At 45.8% G+C, this 21,096-nt stretch overlaps 1 protein-coding gene across 1 annotated transcript in view; it reads right to left on the reverse strand.

Moving 5' to 3' along the window:
• LOC120961609 (uncharacterized) overlaps window positions 1–21,096 on the reverse strand; it is a 273,949-nt gene that overhangs the window by 231,725 nt on the left and 21,128 nt on the right. Inside the window, exon 2 of the mRNA XM_040385462.2 lies at window positions 1,339–2,109. Coding sequence (XP_040241396.2) covers window positions 1,339–2,109 — 771 coding nt within the window. The remainder of the gene's footprint in view (window positions 1–1,338; window positions 2,110–21,096) is intronic.

Consider the following 21,096-nt stretch of genomic DNA (forward strand, 5'->3'; position numbering starts at 1 on the left):
CACACAACCACCCGAGCATCCCCTTTCTCGCGCAGCACCAACAAACGACACTAGCATACACACACGCACGCAGATTTTCGCAGGACTTTCGATTTCGATCGATCCGATCCGATCGAAGAACCCGTGCCGTCAACGATGCGCCCCAAACGGGCCTCTCTCAGGGCCCGGTGAGCGTGTCTGCACGCTGATTGGATTGTCGGCGATCGCTTTCAGTTTCGTTTTTAAAGGCATCACACAGCCGCAGATTCCAAAACCCCCCGCGTCCGGTGCCGCTGCCTACCACCACCGAATGCTTTCGACCGGCGGCGGCGGCTGCGGCGCCATTTCGACTAACAAATCATATATGGTAATAATGATTTGAATTGCGTTTTGTGTGCGTCCTTTCTCGTGTGCGGCTCTTCCTCCGGCGCTACAAGAAGCGGCAAACGCATCCGCGTACGGTGGCGCGTTGGTGTTGTGGGCATGCTGTGATTTTGCTCACTCGCACACACACACACACACACACACACACACACACCCACACACAAACACACACACACACACACACACACACACACACACACACACACACACACAATTGTGCGCATGCGAAAACCCTTTGGCATGTCGCTTCTACTGCTGCGCGCTGCCGATGTGTGCTGCGGGGGCAGCCAGTTGGTTAGAAAGTTGCAAACGCTCCGAAAGGGAAGAGCCAAACGTGCCTCCTGCTTCAATCACAAATCCCTCCATTCCCCAGTCATCCCGGTTCATTGGTTCCCCGTGGGCAATCGCGGTAGTGGTGCGCTGAACGTCTCACTGTGGACCAAACGAATCGGCAGCCACCGGCGGGGTTCGCTGGGTCCCGCATAACCCGTATCCTGGATAATAAGAACATATCGACTACATTGTACCAACGGAGCAGCACTGTTTTCACACACTTAATCACCCGGCAAGCATGGGGGGAGAGCAATATTGACAGTCCCACACACACACAGACACACATGTATACACATTCACGGAAGATAAATTCGCGAAAGCGCTAACCCAATGCCGGCAGGGGAAGAAGGAAGACAGAAACGCTGTGCTTGGGAAGCGCTAGGGCGCCCCATTATTTATCGGACGACTTTCCGTGATGATGTTGTTAACCTCTTCAACCCCGAAATGGTGGTGGGTCCCCCGCACACCGACTTGGCCAAATTCGCTAACGAAGTTGTCGGCGGTAATCGAGCCACTAGCGGAGCGTGGACGTGATTAGCAATTATTCGTTCGGTAAGACACCAAAATGCCTGAGGGCACGTGGGAAATACATTTATCGCAGTGGTTAAACTTATAATCCGTAAACATTCTTATCGCACTTACCTCTACGCTCTCGGTTGCAGCCGCCGCTAAAGCTTCAAGCACACTGGCAGAGCATTCGATGGACGGTTGAGGCTGACGGTGCATCTCCCGTGTGATTCCTTCTCCAATTTTGGCTACACTACTGCTTGAGGTAGTTGTGACGGCGGTGAGCGCCGTTGCAGTCGGAACTTCGGCAGCTTCTGAAGTTGTTCGCTCCCGAGCCTTTCGTACCTCCTCCGACTCCGACTTCAGGCGGGCTGAAGCGAGCGAGGAGTACGGCTCGCGATTGTCTTCCGGCCGAAGCTCCATTAGATTATCGTCCAAGTACCAACAGGACGTACTGTTGGGCTGTGAGTCGTCGCCCTGTGCACGATACACCACCACGTCCTGTGTCTGATCCTCCGTGGCGGTTGTGTTCGATGCATTTCCGGCACTACCAGCTCCAGCATGTCCAACCACACCACTAATCAGCACGTCCTTACAGCGTTTCAGGTAGTTCTTCATCTTGGAACGGCTTTTGCGCACCTCGCCACGGTTCAGACTGGAGCTGGGGCCATCACCGGCAGGATCTTCACTGCCTGCCACTACCAACACTTCGTCCAGTGCGGAGGATCTTGACCGGGGTTCCCGGGAACTACCGTAAGACTCCAGGTCGTAGTCTACTTGGGGCGAACGGATCGCCAGCGCGGTTGTAGAGATGGCGGAGATGTTAGCCGATAGATTCACCGTTTCGTCGTGCACTTTCCACGTCTGGTCGTCGAACGATTTGGTGCGCCGAGTTGTTGGGGAAAGCTGGGAAAATTTTGAATAAGAATGAGTCTGTTAGTAACTAAGTTACCATTATTCGATAAAACAGGAACTCAAAAACGTTTCGAAAACGTAGAATATACGGGTTTACAATGGAAAACCTTCGTATCAACTAAATAAGATGTCCATATGATGCGAATAAATTGATACAATTACGCAGAAGGTTATGTTTGCATGTAGATAGCAGCAATACATTGCTCACGTACTGTCGACACTGTCAGAATATCGAGTAAATTATGCTAATGAGTCAATTAATACCTTGTCATGATTGCACACGCAAGTACAAGCAGCACGCACCACCAACGGGAAAACAGTACATGCTCACCGAAACAATCACGACAACCCTTCGCGAGTTCCCGGTACCCGCTACACAACCAAACATGGTCATTGAAAAGCAAACTTCCAAAAAACTCCCCCAAAACTGACACCCGGAACGTGCCTGCCGCGGTTTGCAACTCTCCCGGGGAGCGCTCCGGTGCACAAACACGGTTCCGGCAAAGTTTCGGCACAGCCGGTGCCAATTGTGGTACACAATAAAAACTTCCAATTCTTTATCGGTGCTAGGCACGGTAGCAAATACATGAAACGCTTCCGAATCGAACTCCCCCGGGAGTGGTCACGGTGTAGTAAAGTGATGAAAATCGAAAGTTCTCCACACTGCTACCATCCACCGTGCGGCCTGGGTTCTTTGGCAACTTCGAGCCACACTTTTGGGGCGACTCAGGCCGTCGTCCAAAAATGGTCAACCACCCGGACCAACTTGTTTAATTGAATACACCACAACACAAGAACTCGCGCCCCGGCACACCGACGACGCATCGGAAAGAAAGGACCCAGCGCCGGACCATAACTTTGCCCTCGCGTGGACATGAAAGTGACGGAAAAATGGCCCTTCGAAACGGAATTCGAACAGCAACAAACACAGGCAAAAAAAGCGTACAACACACCAACCCACCCGGCTAAACCCGATCACCTCGAACAAACGCCTCGTATATTTCACTCACCCGGGGTGTTCGATTTGCTCGTGATCAATTTCAAAAGTGAAACTAAAGAATTGAAAATCGTGCCCAGCCCGGCGGTGTTGACAAAATCGGGAGCAATTATCAGTTGTCCAAGCCCTCGTTTTGTGAGTGTATGTGAGCGTAAACGCTACGGTGTGACCAGAAACAGCTGTTTTACACCTCATTTTTACTGGCGGAAATGGGAACTGCCGCGTGCCGTGCCGCCACTAGCTCAACTCCCGCCATTGATTCCACAACGGAAGTGGTGCCTGAGCACGAGCTCCGAACTGAACCCATTCAATGCCCACCCTGTTTATTCCTGTGAATGGGTGTATTGATTTAATTTAATTTAATTATTATTCAAACAGTAATAAAATAAACAAATCGTTCATTGCTTTTCCATCACGATTTGTCGGCGCTATGGTTCAGGGCGTGCGCGGAGACAGGGCTTTCGGTGTAGAGACACATCTCGCGAAGGTCTCCCGCTGCTCGGTGTGTCCAATTTAGATGATCTTGGAACGACGCGCTTCAATGCAGCACGACGAGCGTCTTAATGCGATCAAGTACACAAGAGCTGCACAGTGTTTAGCACTTCTGAGGTCTGACAGTGGCAGTGGAACGCGAAGTAAAGGTGCGTCTAGAGCGTTCTTGGAGCAACCGATTCTACGGGGCGGGTGGATTTGCGGGATATGTGACACAAGTACACGCTAATTGTGGTTCCGGATCGTGAAGGTACGGGTTGATGCTTATGTCAATGCCAAAAGGATGCTCTAATGATCACCACCTACGGGTAAAGAATAGAGCAATATTTTAACCAACCACGTTATCGGTTAGGTGAACTTCTAGGAAAAAATATGCTCTAGCCTCTTGAAAACGTGATCTTGAGGTAATGGATACCTAACACGATTTTAGCATCAACATTGTTGTGCTTGAGGATTATATGTTCAATTCAAATATGTTGATTTAATAGTACGAACTCTGTGCGTTTACTTGCATAAACTTCCTGACCAGATTTACTCGAACTTTCTGATTGGATAAATTCATCGGAACTGGTTCTGATGCCCCAGTTGTGCATAGGAAAACACTCACTAACAAACAACAAACCCGTCCAGAAATTAAAACAAGCATTCATAAAACACTCCATCTTGCGGAATGCGGAATCGTCCCAGCAAACGCCTCGCACTCACAAACAGTAGAACCTTGTAAGCGCATGTAAGTTATGACAAATTCAAAGTGTCGCCCAGTCGGGGGCGTCCTCCTACGGTACACTACCACACCTCGTCTGTATGGCACGCGGTGGAGAGAGGTAAGAGTTATCACCCGGGAGGAAAGCTCATAAAACTGGACATCGCAAACGGCCCGGATTATTACGACACAGACACTCATGCCACTGCCGTTTGGGTTTGCTTTGGAAGGGTAACAGTTGGCACCAGCAAAACCTCCAACCCAAGTGCTCAGGCGGTGTAACACGCATGGTACAGTGAAATGTTTTGGAGCGGCAGTAGCGCACACACTATACGGCCTGTATTGCTGTGCTGTACCAGCGGGTAATTTGTGCGGGTTTTATTTCGTGCAGGTCTCCCGGCATTCCCGCTATGCTACAAGGAAGGCTATGGCAAGGAATGAGGGAAGTAAGAAGGCTTCTCAGACATTCAAACCGCGCAAAGAAAATGTAGCTGGTTTAGCAGAAAAGCTATCCTGGGGGATGGGATTCGCCACCAGAAGCAAACACCAGATCCCAGATGTAAAGAGAGATACACGGGTGCCGCCAACCAACCAAATCATTAGTCAATACGGGAAAACAAATGATACTTAATCATGGAATGTCCTGTATCAAATGAATAACGATTACAGGCTAAGTATCACAGGTAGGAATATTACACATTTTGTATTGCGTAATTACAATAAATTGATGATATTTGGTATTTCTTCCGCTTGAATAAATTAATAGAACAAAATATAACTCTTTAAAAACGACTAACATGACAGAATTGCACGTAACAAACCGTTTTGAATGTCAATGAAGTCGAATATGTTACGTTCCAATTAAAGTTCATACCCACGATACTCTCTTATCATGAAATTCCTGCTGTTTAACGTTCTACATACACCGTTCATCGAAATACAGACGCCAATAAAAGACCAACGAACTTCTAATGAGTTCATCTACCAGTGACCCAATAATATCCTCTTCGCGAATAGTCACGTCTTCCCAAGACACACTATCATTCACCGCCACTTGGTGAAGAACTGAATCGTGACAAAATCAATTTTTCCATCCCTCTTCCTGCTTGCTCCAATTCGAAACCCAGTTCCCAGTGCTCAAAACCCAGTGGAACATTGGAATGGGATATATCACAGAGAATAAACCGCCAGGAAGTCATAAATACGGCTACTGTCCAATCCCGTAACCCGTCACTGGCCGATACAATCCACACAAACACACGACCAAGCGCTGTTCTCACTTGTCCTAGCAATTAACAGCACAATCTTGTATGACATAAAGCGCAACTAATTAATTACTAATCGCGCTCGATAAATATCGCCCGAAACGATGCGAAAGCGGCCCTCGAACCGGTACCGGGATGAGTGGTGAGTGGGTAAAGCGATCGATGTTCTGCCTACGCTAGCTCGGTACACCTTCTTCAGACTTCAGAGATTGCGATCGGTTTTTTCCTACATCTTGTACGCGGGATCGGGTGGACCGATTCCAGACACTGACGGGGTACCGTCAGGTCGTATCGGTAAGAGCTGGTTTTGTTGGAAAGGTATGGGAGAACAGAATGCAGATTCAAGAACCAGTTTACAAGCCAGTAGTGAGATAGTGAAAATGTTCAAGATGAAGATGTTTGTTAAGCAATTGTTCGAATATCAAAAATGTATACTACAGGTATTGATTGTAGTTTCGAGTTGGACTTCAGACACCAATTTTCTTTCAAACTAAACACACATTCTCAACACAATAACAAACGTTGTTACTTTCTTTTTTCACTCCCTTCTCTTCCAATAAAACATAACAAATTAACCAATCTGTAACGATTCCAATGCACGCATTATTGACAATGAATCTGATTAGCCAGCGCACAAACAAATTCACTCTCTCCCTCGCCAAATCTAAAGGCACGCACACGCGTTTCCTTAAACGGCTAAACCGGACCGTTTTCCCCGTACGTCGTTCCAAATTTGGTGTCCCAGGTCAGCACGCGAACGATTGAGTTGAATCCGCCAAATGGAACTCCGTGGCATTTCGACCCGCACCCCAAGGGGTGCGGGGTGAGACAGATCGGAACGATTCCCGAAAGGAAGTCATTTATTTGAATAGCCGCCCTAATCTCTCACAATAATATGACAGTAATCATCAGTAAACCATCGGACCCTACGGTGGCATTCCTGCCCGATCGATCCTCCGGACGAGCGAATTGCCCCGCGAAGGCTTTTCACATCGATCAGCATCGATTGGAGTGGATGTTGCATTACAGCCGAAAGGGAGGAAAGTAATTTAATTTCTTTTCGCAAAGCGTTTTTATTTCTATTCCACCATCCTTTCGCACTCCTTTCTGCCCCTCATCTGTAGCACTGAAACTACTACGAGTACCATAGCGGCACTGCGGCAAGACCGATTGGGACACACTCCGCAACCACTGGGAGTCGTCATCCCACCATGTGTAGGGAGGCAGCGATCTTCCAGGACAGAGGGCAAAGTGTGGCAGACAGACAAAGAGCAAAAAGCCGCAGGTTGCTAACCTCCCCCTTGTTCCATTCCCGAGATCGTTGCCCCGTTTCCTCACCGGCGATCACCCTACCGTACACTTTGGTCGCACATCTGCACCCATAAGACCACCTCTCTACCGACCCTAAAACAACAGAAAACCCAGGCACCCACTGGCATCGATCGTCATAAAGCCGAGTAAGACAAAATCGCGATAAAAAGTAGCATATTCCTCTGGTGCAACGTTTTTAGCAAGCGAAAAACCCATTGCTGGATGGTTGGCAAAGTCGTGAAGCACATTAGACGATCGGAAGTATGCTGTGGCCTGTGGGATAACATATGCTCCCGGAGCGCAACAGAAAAAACCTTCGACGATGTACACAAAAAAGAACCAAATCGAAACGATCGAGAACGTTTCGCTGGCGGCAGAAAACGAAATTTTACCATCAATTCACGTCCCCTTCGTGTCCCCTCACAAAAGGGGGAGTATTTGTGCGGGGGACCCATAACCTATCTGATACTTCAGGCGTATTGAGGAAAGTGAAACCAAACGAAAATGTGTTTTGCCATTCATTCATATCCATATTTTGTTGCGATACTATAGGTTACTACACGGGACCTACACGGAAGCGATTGGCGTTGTTGGCAAAGTTGCCCGATGACGTCAGACGGAAACTGGCACAAACGGGGCCATCGCTGCCTTTCCTGTCCACGGTTTGGGGGTGAATAGAAGCTACCGAGGGGGGTTAAACGAAGGTCTTCTCCTTCCATACCCACACACTCAAGCCACCATGCGCTCGGTCATTATCCGGGAGTCTTCTGTACGGTGACCGCTGAGGTTAAGGCATAATTTTTCGCTCTTACCTCCTCGCCAAGTAGTCAACTCCAAAGCCCCGGCTTCGACCCAAAAAAAAGCCAAGTACAAACGGGTTACGGGTCGTTCGCTTTTTTCTCTTCCTCCTTCTAATATTATGACTGGATGTCGCGAGGTTAGTGAGATGTGTGTGAGGATAAGCGATGAGTATCGAAAATCTTAATAGAAACCGTGCTCCCTTGCTTCCCCGAAACCGTAACGAATGCTGCGCTGGGTTAATGTTGCGACTGAACTTTTATATTTTTAATTAATTTTCGCGTTTGGTTGGAGAAACATGGAGGTTGATAAGGAATCAGTAACCTATGTTTTTGTGCGTTACCGTACTTGTTTTGGAAAGGCTGGTCTTTCGTTTCTTGTGTTAAACTTCGGCGAATGTGTATAGGAGTACTTAAGATAGTTTATCGTACTGAAATAGTTTCCTTTTTTCCCCCATGTGCACAATAGGTTTTCGCTTTCTGTTTCAGTCATTAAAAGTCTAATTGAATTTCGCTTAACGTCCACCGAAACAAATGTACCCATTATTGTGGAACTATGCAACAACCGACCAAACACACTAAAAACACGGCTCTTATCTTTTGCTGTATCTTTTTCGGGTAATTCACTTCACTCTATCATATTTCCTCTGCCACTATCTTTGCGAAATCGTGCACGAACTGTCCACCAGAATGGTGGCGCTGGTTAACCATCAATAGCCGAGCGAAGCCCGCCACCAGCAACCGCAAGACGGAGTGAAATGATTCCAACTACAACTCCGGTCTAGTCATGCCCAACTGAGTGCGCTTCCGAACGCGCAAAATTCGCTCACGAAATTTTCATAAACTTTTATATCCTTCCCTTAATCGGGAAGCCGGGTGCACACAGACTGTCGTCTTGCCTGCTCCTACAATGTCTTCGTGTGTCGTACAAGCTACAAAAACCGATCCCATACAACGTGAAACAAATAAGCGAAAACTAGCATCGCTTTTAAAACTGCCAATAACTACCCGAATTAACATATGTTAATGGTTGTGCTGGTGGTGCTGCTGTCCCGGGCTGAGGGTTCGTTCGCGTGCCCTCTCACTGCTAGCTGCTGAAGATGAAAAGCTCATCAGAGCCATACTGAGAAGGGGAAAGGAAAGCAGTAATGATGCTTCACAGTCGATGACTTAAGATTCGTACCGAGCGTATCATAGACCACCAACGATGTTGATGGGGACGTTAAGTGAGTTTCATCACCAACTTGCTGATCGCAATCAAGCATCTTTGTCTTCGTCCGAATCTAGAAGTTGATGATGCTTAGGGAAAGAAAACATTAAATTTGCATATAAAATTGAACTTTCGTATACACAAAATAGTGTTTTATTCTTACTTAATTGGATAGAGTTTATACTTTTTGAACCTTTCAAGTATACAAACAGATATATTATTGCGCTTTTCCCATTGATCTCAACAAACACCTCAAAGTAAGACCTATTTTTGACGGCAATAATTTAATTATAACCAATATCAAATGTATGAAAACGATCATAATGAAATGTTCTTTCCAAACCATTGCTAATAAACCCTTTTGATTTGAATTTAATTCCAAATGTATAGTTCCCCACTATTCTTCTCATTGTTCGGTGCATTAGCGCAGTGCAGTGATAATTAAATATAGAACCAACTTCTCATAAAGGCTTCGCTTAATTACAAACCAGTACCGAGCTTTTCGCTACCATCAGCTTTTAATCCCATTTGCCGGCTACTATCTACGCAAAAGTGTTACTAAAACCATCATAAATCAAACGCTTCACATCGCTCGTTTTTTCTCCCTAATGAAGCACACAAAGTTAAAATTAAACCATTTTCCGTTCCATACCGAGGCATGATTTATTCGCCGGCACAAAACGCACATCCCGCTGTGGGCCAGGCGAACTGCAACCCAAAAGCCCCACCAGAACACCCGGTGCTAAGTAAACTACCCCGAAAACAACGGCCATATTTAAACTGTCGACACAGTGATATACTGAACGGCTTTGTGCGCCCGGTTTCGGTACATTCACCCCTGTGCTAGAGGTGTGTCTGTGTGCACTTTTTGCTATTGCACAGCCTAGGACAACACCTCTGCCATGGGTCCTTGCTGTTCTTGTTCTGGAGCGCGCGCGCCATTTCCCGTGCACCACTGCTCGGACCAGCGGCACAATGTCATCGGCCTTGCGAACGAACGTCGCTTGGCGAAAAGCGACATAATAGAATTACCCGACCAGCTCGGACAACGTGCTCCGACCCCCTTCTGGGTCAAGCCGGTGCATGTTGCGGTAGGTTCGGTCCGTGGGACGTTGGAAAGATTAAAACCTTACACTCTCCCTGTCTATGCTCGGTTGCTTCCCGTTCTGCGTTCCCGCCGCCAGGGACAGGTTGACTCCAGGGTGCATCGATTTTCTGTGCCGAACGACGCTAGTCTAGACGCTGCAGGATGTGCAATACCAACTGCACCAGGTTCACCAGGTTTGCATTCCAGTGCAAAACGAAGACGATGACGGGCGGTGTTCTGTGCGCGATTGCAATCGTCGACAGACAGTTAAATTACTTTCGGGTCCCTTAGGAGAACGCCCTAGAGCCCACGCCGCGACCGTTCTGCCGCCGGCCGGTTGGTTTATGCCTGGCAGGTATTAAAGGGGTGTGGTGATATGCCCCCAAGGAGGGGAGAAATTCAACGCTGAAAAAGCAGCGGAAGTGAAGCAACAGACTTTCATTTCCTTTTAGAATGATTGCGATGAAGGTTGAAAATAAATCGTATGAACTTCATTTTTATGTAACATTTTTTGTATGCAACCCTCCATCTAAAAATCCTCTTTGTCTCCCATTTTTATCCATTCTTTTTCCGATCCTCCCAACTCTGAGAAGCCCCTTCTTCCACCTGATACTGTCCTTTTCATAGAATTGAGGAAATCAGAGAGAAAGAAAACTTCTAAACCACAATGACCACACACGCCCCGTCTTCTTTCTGAACAACTACAAATGTTTATTCTTCAGTTTCTATCCTGTAAATAATAATATTCTTTTGTTTGTCATGTCCTGGAATATCACGAACATGACTAACTCCGTAACTCTGATGAACTAAAAATTGGGATAACCCGTCATAGCCCAGCAATAGTCGCTATACAAGAAATAATATCCATATCAAATTTAAACAGCAATAATTCTAGACGATTTCAATGCCCCAAATTCTACCTGGAGAAAGCCCGTAATCCCGTATCTCTGTGGGCTATATGTTGTTATACTATTTTGATACGAATAACATGGATATACTGAGGAACGCATCAACTGACAACTACACTATCCTTTTTAACAGAAATAGAACGAAAACTACAAGTATACTAGATAAACATTTTCAATAAAATCAACGGATAGCATTTTAAGTATAGCGGGACTACACGGTATGTGATAATTGCCACAAATGGCTTGCAAAGAAGAATGTTTGACATTAAGATTAGATTTAGGCTGATTTAAAGAGGCGAATGAGACCAATCGTTCCAAAGTCTTCATAAACAAATAAATGCAAGAATAATTAAAGAGGAATTAAAAACTACATCCTTATAAAAGACACACCACAACTAATGTCATAATTATACAAGGACACCGTCTAGTCCATTGACATACATTCCATTCCTGCGCCACCATTCTAGTTCGACCTTCCTGTTCGAGTTCTCGCTATGGCTAAGCAAATAAAACAACAAAAATCTGCTGTAACGACATGCAATCACTATTATAATCGTATTCTAGGAATTTCAAGGACTCTTTTTGTGTTCCGTTTCCCTTTTGTGCATGTATCATGCAACACTCGGACACTCACTCCTTGCCCATTTCCCAGTCGTATTGTGTGCAATTGTTTCCTGACTTGCGTCATTATAATGCTCCCTCTCTCCCTCATTGCTCATAAACGGACGCTTTTGTTCACTGCGAATGAATGGCTACGATTAAACCTAAGTTGCATTCAATAGAGTGATGAGTCATTCACGCATTATTAACATGCACAGTTGTAAAGTAATAATATATGATGAAGTGAGCACAGATCAAGACAAAGTGCTCCCGCATCGAAACATGGACAACTTTCTTCTTCCAACCCAATTCGCTTTCCAATATAGCAAAATACATATTTTAACAATCCAATCTTGCTGATGGGTTATAATCAAACCTTCCGTTTTACCGATTGGAATGCTGCAGAACCACATTGGATAAACTTCCCAGCCGGCAAGTGCGGGCACCTGAGCCGAGGCGCAACCGAAAATAGATCTCCCACATAGAACACGGGCGTCGTCCCTTTTCGAGAGAGAGAGAGAGAGCGGAGCAGCTTTAGCAAAACAAACGACCAGAAGCCATTTTAATTCAATATTCAACAACAATACACCTTTTGCCGGGGTTGTGTTCAGTTTTGTATTCAAGGCGCGAAGAATACACTGCCAACGTCCCCGGGGGAACAACTTTAAGATGGTAAGTAAGGGTGTACGCGAAAGGAGGCTCTGGGGTAGGCGGAAGAAAAGACAACAACGAAACAGCAACGTGAAAAATGGTTCACGTGTGTAGGAACGATTTACCGCACTGTTGGAGACAGGGACACAGCAATTGCCACTCTCCTTCGCTCTGCCGCCTACCGCTTTTCCTCCTTTGCCCTGGGAAGCTTAGTAGGCAGGTGTGCGAGTGGAAAGCTTTAAAAACTTTCGTGGTTTTCTGTTCGGCCCGGTGAACTTTGCACGCCGGCGGTGAACTATGCCCAAAACGGTTGTGCAATCATCCCTGTGCTGGACACACTCCAAACCTACACACGCTGCATAACTTTAGGCGTGCTTGTTATGGCTGCTTGATTGAAGTACGGCTTTTGAAGTGTGGTTGTTCTAGTTTTTGCTTTACTTTTACTTTACTTTTTACTGTGATGACAATTATTAAGAGTTCATATACATCTCTTTAGAATAGAAAGATTTGTTCTTATTACACTATTGCCTTGCAAAAATAAAGCATTTCTCTTATTTGTGTACAATATGTAGAACAGTTTATGTACATGATAATTTAATATAAGCTTTTTTACGTAGGTTCAGGTGTTTAAAAGAAAAAGATAATAATATTTTTGTTCATTCATTCATCAATAAAATAACTAACAAATGTTTCTAAAATTAGCAAACAAACAAACTGAAACTTGTTTAGCATCAAATATGTACCTAATCTAATCCTCGGTTAAACCTGTATGCTTAAAACTTCGTCAGGCACTGCTTACGTCGGCAACAGCACACCGCGCTCGAGCATTAACGCCCGACGGAAAACGATTTTTATTTGCTTTTCTCCACGTCACTTGCTACGAACTTTCACCAACACGCCCAACACTATCATTCAAGGATCATTCTTCCATACACGCATTAATCAACATTGTTGCGCTTTCTTTTCGTTTATCTTGCTTATAATCTGTTATACTCTACAATCAAAAACACAAACACACCACTGGCTGCAAACGTATAGAAACATCACTCAGGCACACACTAAGGATTCGCCCTTTTTTTCCTCCGCACAATGTAGGACGAAGAAGCCCGCTCCAAAACAGAAGTCGGCTACAATGTTGGCTACGCTTTGTTGTCGCGGCCCTATTCTTCGCAAACCACTGCTGCACCACAAGATCCTGCCACAGGACACCCGCCCACTGGTGCGCGGTTGGCAGGCAAACACAACTGGAATGTTTTGCAATAAACTCCTTCACTAGCTTCACTAATTCACCAACCAACTACAACGAGCTGTGTGTGTGTGCTGGGGAGCTGGGCAACCCTAGCCCAAGCCACCAACGAGCTGCTGCTACCGACGTCACGCAAAATACGCAATAAATTGAAATTATTCCACCGTGGCCGAGGAAAGGTGTGTCAGACCGTCCACCAACAACACACTACCATCAGGTTTTGCATGTCTGTACCAGCGGGACTCATTACTATACACATTGCGGTATACTTGTGATGGAGCATGATGGAAAAAAACTCTATTTATCCGTTTTCTTTAATAAACCTTGTAAAATCCTTCCTTACGTTCACAGTAATATATAACGCACCATGTCACCACTCCTTAAAGCGCTCTCCACTGTCTACCAACAGCACCTGGTGAACAACACACGAATTGTTTCTTAAGTGTTTTGTCAAAGACGTGACCTTATCAAAAATCCCACGCAAAATATAAGCAGAAAAATAAGCACACGATACAACACGGTTTCTTTTGCTTTACTGTTTTTTTTCCTACCCGTTTTTCCTTGCTTGCTGATAACGTTTAGAGGTCGATCAGATTCTCGCTCTCCACTCCCGTTTCCAACACTCTCCCACTCTCACATTCAAACAGTGACACTTGTTTGACACAATCTAATAACAAAATTACTTTTTTAAAAATCAATGCTTCAATCAACACTTGCCAAACTCTGAACAGTTCTGTTGGAGAATTATTAAATCCTTCATTTCGGCTACGCTTAGGTAACCCAGAAACACAACCAGAGCGGAGGAGAGAAAAATACCGGTAACAGCAATTTTGACTTGCACCGCCGAGAGGCTTTCCCAACACAAACCGTTCTGTTTTGGGTTTTGCCCCACCGATGGAAAACATGACATGACAGACGGTGAAAGCTTTCCACGTAAAAGCTTTCCACTCCGAGCGGGGAAAAAGAGTGCGCAGTCGCAACGGCAGCGCGAGGTAAAAAGAAAACACAAACATTGGAATGCTTAAGATTGTGGGCTTTTTAATTAAATCCCTCATTCCCGCTGGAAAACCGCTGGAAACCGCTTTTATTATGGAGAGCAGCAGTTTGGGAGTGGTGTTAAGATCCAAGACAAGCTATCTTACGTAAACAGAGAGCATGCAAGAGCGCGAGCAAGATTGAAGGACTTAAGATAACAGTCAGCAGGACCGACTGTCAGTTTCAGGATTTTTGTCTTCCCGGAGCTTTAACCGCGGGAAAACCGAACACAGGCTTTGAAGGTTAGTGTGTTACTCATGGAATTTCCTTCCACCTCACCAACCCGTGCAAAACCACAACGACACCCGCTTCCCTTAACGACGGTTGTCATTTCGATGGGGAAAGATAATTCGGTTCTATATTTGCTCGATATTCACCACCCACAGGCGTGCACGGTGGATTCGCCCTGGGGCTGCCGGGTGTGTGGGCTTACGTTAATGTGTTTGCCGCCGGTGCCAGGATGACTGTCGCGAAAGTAAAATTATCGGCACGATTTTTTTGTTTTTTGCCCTTTTTTACACTAGTTGTTTAGTGCGCTGTTGTTGGGTAACTATGTGAGGTTGGTTTGGTCCGGGAAAACTTCCAGTAAAATGATTTATGAATTTATATCAGCGCCTCGCAAGAATTGGGGGAAATTGAGCGAGAGTTGGAGATTTATTGAGCTGTTAATGTTTTGTTTGTTTTTATTCGCAGAAAACTTTAACTCCTTGCAAAGTTTGCATTAGTTTTCTATTGCAAAATGAACGAACCAGTTTAAATTGCTATATTGAGCATTTTAAAGCCATAAATCTCGCCACAAGAAAATCCTCCCGCAAAAGGTCAAGCGGTACGGTTCTATTTAAAATTCACCGCACGCTTCGCTACCCAAACGTAACATGAGCAGCAGGAGTAAAAGCGAAATCCAATGTCACCCAGCCCGATGTGTCCGAGGAGCGTGTGTCCGAGCGGAACGGTGTGTCACCGAGCCTGATCCGCGCGCCCTGGCAGCACATGACATGAATTATTGTTTTCCTTTGACAAAAGCGCAACGCAACCAGCAGAGCTCCCGAGTCGGTCGAGATGCAACGATACCTTGCGTCGTGGCTTTTTTTCACTTTTCCTTCTACTGTCAGCAGAAATGAGTCGCTGCACCATTGATAGGCCGGGTAGGTTCTGGATCGGTCCGGCGCGTCCGGATCGGGAAACTCCCATGCAACAACAAAACTGACAACCGCGTGTGCCAACCCCGTCTGCCAACTGCGAAGATTTCTAATTCTGACAATTGACAGACACACGCGCCAACCCGACGGCTTACGACTTTTGCCCGTAAAGCATCCATCCGTGGGATCGGTGGTTAGCGTTTATGGTATGATTAAAAGGAGTTGCATTATCCAGCAGCCAACGAAGCGAACAGTTAGCAGTAACCTTCCAAGATATACCTAAACTACCGAGTAATTTCTTTTAGGATTATTTTATAACCACCTTTCTGCAGAATAAATTAAGTTAGAAAAGAACTCATAAATATAAAACTATTTTCCTTTCCCTCTTTCTGCCTAGGCGCTGTCAAACGAGAATAGAAACGCCCATTGTCCAACGCCAGCATAGCGTGTGTGGTTGTGGTCCCACTGCATTCCGGTTTTTCACTTTCAATTCTATTCTCACGATTTCCCAATCGTGCGCGGAAAATCGAAAGCTCCGCATGGTACCGCTCGCGACGGGAGGGTTCGGCGGAAACTTCGTTTTCAACATGCACGTCATAAGCCTCTTTATGGTTTTAAAATGATAACGAGGTTAGGCGAGACGTCGACGTTTCGATCTAGACGATCGGCAGAGCGCACTGGATGCTTGCCAAGAGACCGGGATGTATGGCTGCTCCGATGAATTCCTGTATGCAACGGACAAAAGGAAAAAATCAAGCTGACATGCTTAGGCTGGGTTGACGGTAGAACTAACACTGGCTTTAAGATGGGCATATCCAACTGGAGATAAGTTGGAGGACTAGATTCAGCCTATGTGCTTCAGATTCCTGGATCTACGATCGCTAGTCTGAGTTTAGTATGTGGACACGATTTGGTTCTAGCGAAAGGAAACCTCATCTCAGCATAGACGACTGTAAGACCTCCCGCTGTACAAACTCAGATACAAAAAAAAACGGAAAATGCTAACTTTGGTTTGCTTTTTTTACACCTCAAATGAAATCATCACTTTTTCATATCGTTCAAAATTGCATTTTTTGTTCTTAACATTTTCTTTATTTAAACGTTCAAAAATGTTACCAAAACTGAACACATATTTTATATTTTAACGATATGTACAAATCAATATATTCATACTATCACACCCAAGACTACCAGACTATCACAACCAAAATCACTTCTCGATTAACTCATTACTGTTTTGGTCCTTCGAACCGGATTTGAAATAGTTCCACATGTGTTTCTGTTTTTGGTCCTTCGAACCGGATTGGATCCAGTAATCAAGATGATACTGCTAAAATGAACAATTAAAACTACTGTTAAACACTATTTGTCAATAAGAATAGTCATTGCTGTGGAAAATTAATCGTTTTCTTTGTATTATCCATTTCCATTTCAATTAGCACACCACTTTTCTTCTTAAGCTCACTCACTTGCTTACAAATACTGAAAGACGATATCATCTAAGCTCTTTAATTACTGTTTTACGAATCCATTTTTTTCAATTCGGACAATCAATTTCACTGAAACACTACCGACAAAACTGCATACGTGCACACAACGAAACCCCATGTTCGTAATGAAAACCCCAAACATTGTGTCTTAGCGTACTCGAAACGCAACGAACGACCACGTTCGAGATAAAAATAATCACCACCCGACGACACCGAGGTATCGATTGAGGTGCCCTTCGTAATACCTTTACCACTTTCACCCATCGCGCGGTACAGTTCGCAGCCAAACGGGTTGCAGCGCATAAATCTAGGCCATCTAATGATGAATGAACGATGAGCGAACGGTTCGGCGACGGTATGTTTGGGTTCGAGCGATTCTTCGGCCCCCGGTTGCGCCTCATTGTCTCTCATCTGGCACAACCGAACTGGCACGGGAGGGACTGAACGTGCGGCAGGAGCCTTGCTTCAGATTGTTTGTTCGGCCCTTTTCAGCCTACCAGACTCCCCCCCGTCGGTGCCAAAGGTGGCGCGAGATCGTACAGCGGCAGTGGCACCAAAAATGCATTAACGATACGCGCGCGCGCGCACACACACAGTGAGTTATGGCCAGTTCCGGCCAGCATCACAAAACCTTTTCCCAGACTCAGTCGGCGCACCACGGGAGAAATGAGTCAATGGCACCACCACGCCATGCTCCTACAAACACGTGTAAGGGGGGCAGCAAAAGTGAGGTTTGGAGCATGGCCCTACCGCGCCATTTGCTGCCGAATGTCTGTGCGAAAATAAAACCCTCGCAAGAAAAGCGACAGTAGCTGTGGAGTGGGTAGGATATTTGCTACGAATAAAAAAAAGCGAAAATATCCTGAAAACCCAATCTCGCCACCGATTGCACTCTATCTGGCACCCCGACACACCGGCGATAATAAATGATCGGAATCGGACAGGCGCACAAGGAGATCTTGCGGCGGGAGCGCACACTCCGAGCGTGAATTACCGTCGTCGATAGTGCGCGGAAAGCTTCCAGCGTGCGCTCGCCGGGAAGCAAAACCAAGGGGACATCACCGCCCGGCAATCCGGGTGCCCCAGTGTGCCCGATGATGGGTTCACGTGGCGCAACGAACTGCAGCTGCTGCACCAACGACTGCACTACCATGCCGCCGGCTCCTTCATGCGAGTGGAAAGCGATAGTTTGTTCTACATTTTAATGACCCCAGTCGAGAAAGGAAAAAAGGAAGCCATTGGGGATGGGGGGGATGCCGAGTGACCGTTGCCAGGATAACCTTCAAACCTACTTTTACGCACACGAATCCATTAGGATCTGTCAATTGGTGTGCCGATCATAAAGTTCACCCCCCCCCTGTTCGCTCGCAACCGGATCTTTGGGACTGCATGTTCCCAACGACGCTGGCCGGCAGAAGGTAAATCGAGCAAAATATGATACAAATAAAGTACGGGATTTCCTTTCTCCGGTCGCAAACGGTGGTTAGATGCGGGTTTTTTTATTGAAGCTACAATTTTCTTTTTACGATCATATTTCATATCGTACTTACAGAGTTTTCACGGATTAATTGTCGGTTGGCGCTCTTGCTAACGGTTACTTCAGTTGTATGCTTGATTTGTAGCTTTAGCTGACTATTTTCAGATTTAAGAGTTCTCGTTTGGAAATCATGCCTGTTTTTTTAGTTTAAATGTTAATTTACATCGATCAAAAATGTTTTTGAAAAAAGAGCATTTACCTAGAAAAAGTTAGAAAAAGTTAAAATAAACCTAGCAGCAATCATCAAACAAACAAAAAAGATTAACAAATGATAAAAAACAGGAGGATAGGATAGGAAAATAATGAAACATCAAAAACATAAAGAAATAACTGATTAATGAGTAAACAAAGATAAAAGAGTGATTAAAGTAATTTAAATATTGTATTAAAATAGTAAAATACAAGAATGACAGTCAAACAAATAATATGAAATGGAAAAATAAAAATATAAATAAGAAAAAAATAATAACAAACGCCTAAAGACATAACTTAGCTTTTTTAAGCCAATTACATTCAAAAGCTGTTTTTAACAATACAACTCTATCTTATTACATTTTAATAATTTATAACAGCTCTTACTGGTCATTACAGCATTTAAGATGGACAGAAATATGTTATTTTCAAAGACATCTTTCATTTTGCATGTTTTATTGACCTTACGCTATTGACAACTATTCAGACAACTGTTGTAAAAATAAAATAAATGGTTTCATGCATCAACTGATTGCAATTTGCATCCACATAATGAGCAAAACATTGTTGTACAGCTATTCCTTTAACCTCCTAGCACCTATGGCAATCGCACAATCGAATGAAAAAGTCATCCCTATTGTCATCTGCAACGGTGACTTTTGTAAGACAAAGCAAACATAAACCACATCCATCACTTGACACACACAATATTGCGTTCCCAATAACAATATCCGATCGGCTCGAGCTTGCGGTATTGCGCGCAGCTAATCATGCTGACCATTCTAAGCCACATCTTGTGGCCGCTTTCACTTTTCATCCGTCCGGACGTTGCTGCTAGAAGCTATTGTCCTGTGCGTGCAGTTTGTGTGTCTTCCCTCGCCATTTCAACAGTGGAAAATTTGCATTTTGTCGCAAAACCCATCAGCAGCAGCTCGGCAATGGCAATACGCTACCGTGTGTACGCTATTCTTCTGCCAGCCGGCAACAATGAGAGACGCGCGGGCTGCACCTAACAACGGCAATTCGTTAGGATCCGTCATATATTGACAAACGAAGATACACGCACCGAGACAAGAATGTTGCTCGGTGTTGCTGTCAGCGGACGCCAAACAGAGGCTACCGACCCGCTGCCGTGACAAATGTACAGCCTGACAGTCTCCGGCGTCCGGTGTCCATCGCCTGCTCGTTAGCATGTGTAAATGCCGCAACAGGCCCGCGCGCGCGCGTTGCGTCGAAGATGTGCCAAACGCGCCACGACCATGTCACGGGGCGCATGACGGCGACGCGCGAATCGACGACTCGGTCTGTGCGCGGTAAATATGATGTTTGCGCATTGACTCCCGCGATTGACACAGTTTACATGCACCTTTCCCCTCACCGCCAAAAGGAAATGGGAAGGGGCTGGCTGCATTCTTTCCGTACGCCAGCTCCTGCGCCAGCATGGAAACACTCTCACAATGGCTGTCAGGAGCCGGGCCAGCAGAGAAAGATCATCTCGATCGCAAACGGTAAACCGCAGAGCATCGTTGGGACGAAACCGCGCGAGGTGAGATGCTCGGAGTGCGGATACTACACAAGACTCACGGAGGGAAAGTAGTAACAGGGAGCGCGGCGTGTGCACTGCAGTAGGTGCATAATTGCATCGGTTTATGCATCCACAGATTTGACCCGCTCGCAACGCAAAAACCCACCCATCGAGCGGGCCACAAAAGAGCGAATTCGTCTCAAGGAGAAGGAGGGGAAGGGGGAAACTAAACCAGGAAACGGTGCCCAAAATGCTCCTCCTCGCTTCGGTGACGAAAAACAAAAACCCCGTACTGCACGGACTTGCGCTCCTTAGGGAAGTTTTTTTTCTGTCTCTCTTTGCATCGCGTCGTGATCGTGATCGATCGGGTCTAGCGTGTCTGGGTCTAGTAGTATGGCGGCGGAAAAAAAAGGTGGTGAAACATTACGCGATCCACTTTTGTTTTGTTTTGTCTCGTTGCACCGAGGCCACCACCATCGATTGCCGGATTCGGTGTTTTCGGTTTCGGATTCGAAATGGCATAATTTATTGACTGCTCACCGTCGCCATCAGCACACGACCAGCCCACCACCAACCGCGGTAATATGACTAACGTGCGCGCCCCGCCAGCTGGGACCGGTGAAGATCAAATTGATTCTCAAACCTTCCCGCAATATATGCGCGAGGGAGGGAGGTTTTGAGGGCTTCCAGGTTGCCAATTATGAGCCGGGCCGGGCTGGCTCTCCAAATGCCCTTTGCGCCGACAATGTTGCATTCAAATCGAGGCGACGACGTGCCGATAATTGTCGAATCA

The sequence above is a fragment of the Anopheles coluzzii genome, chromosome 2, assembly GCF_943734685.1.
Source record: "Anopheles coluzzii chromosome 2, AcolN3, whole genome shotgun sequence".
In the NCBI taxonomy this organism is placed as follows: Eukaryota; Metazoa; Arthropoda; class Insecta; order Diptera; family Culicidae; genus Anopheles; species Anopheles coluzzii.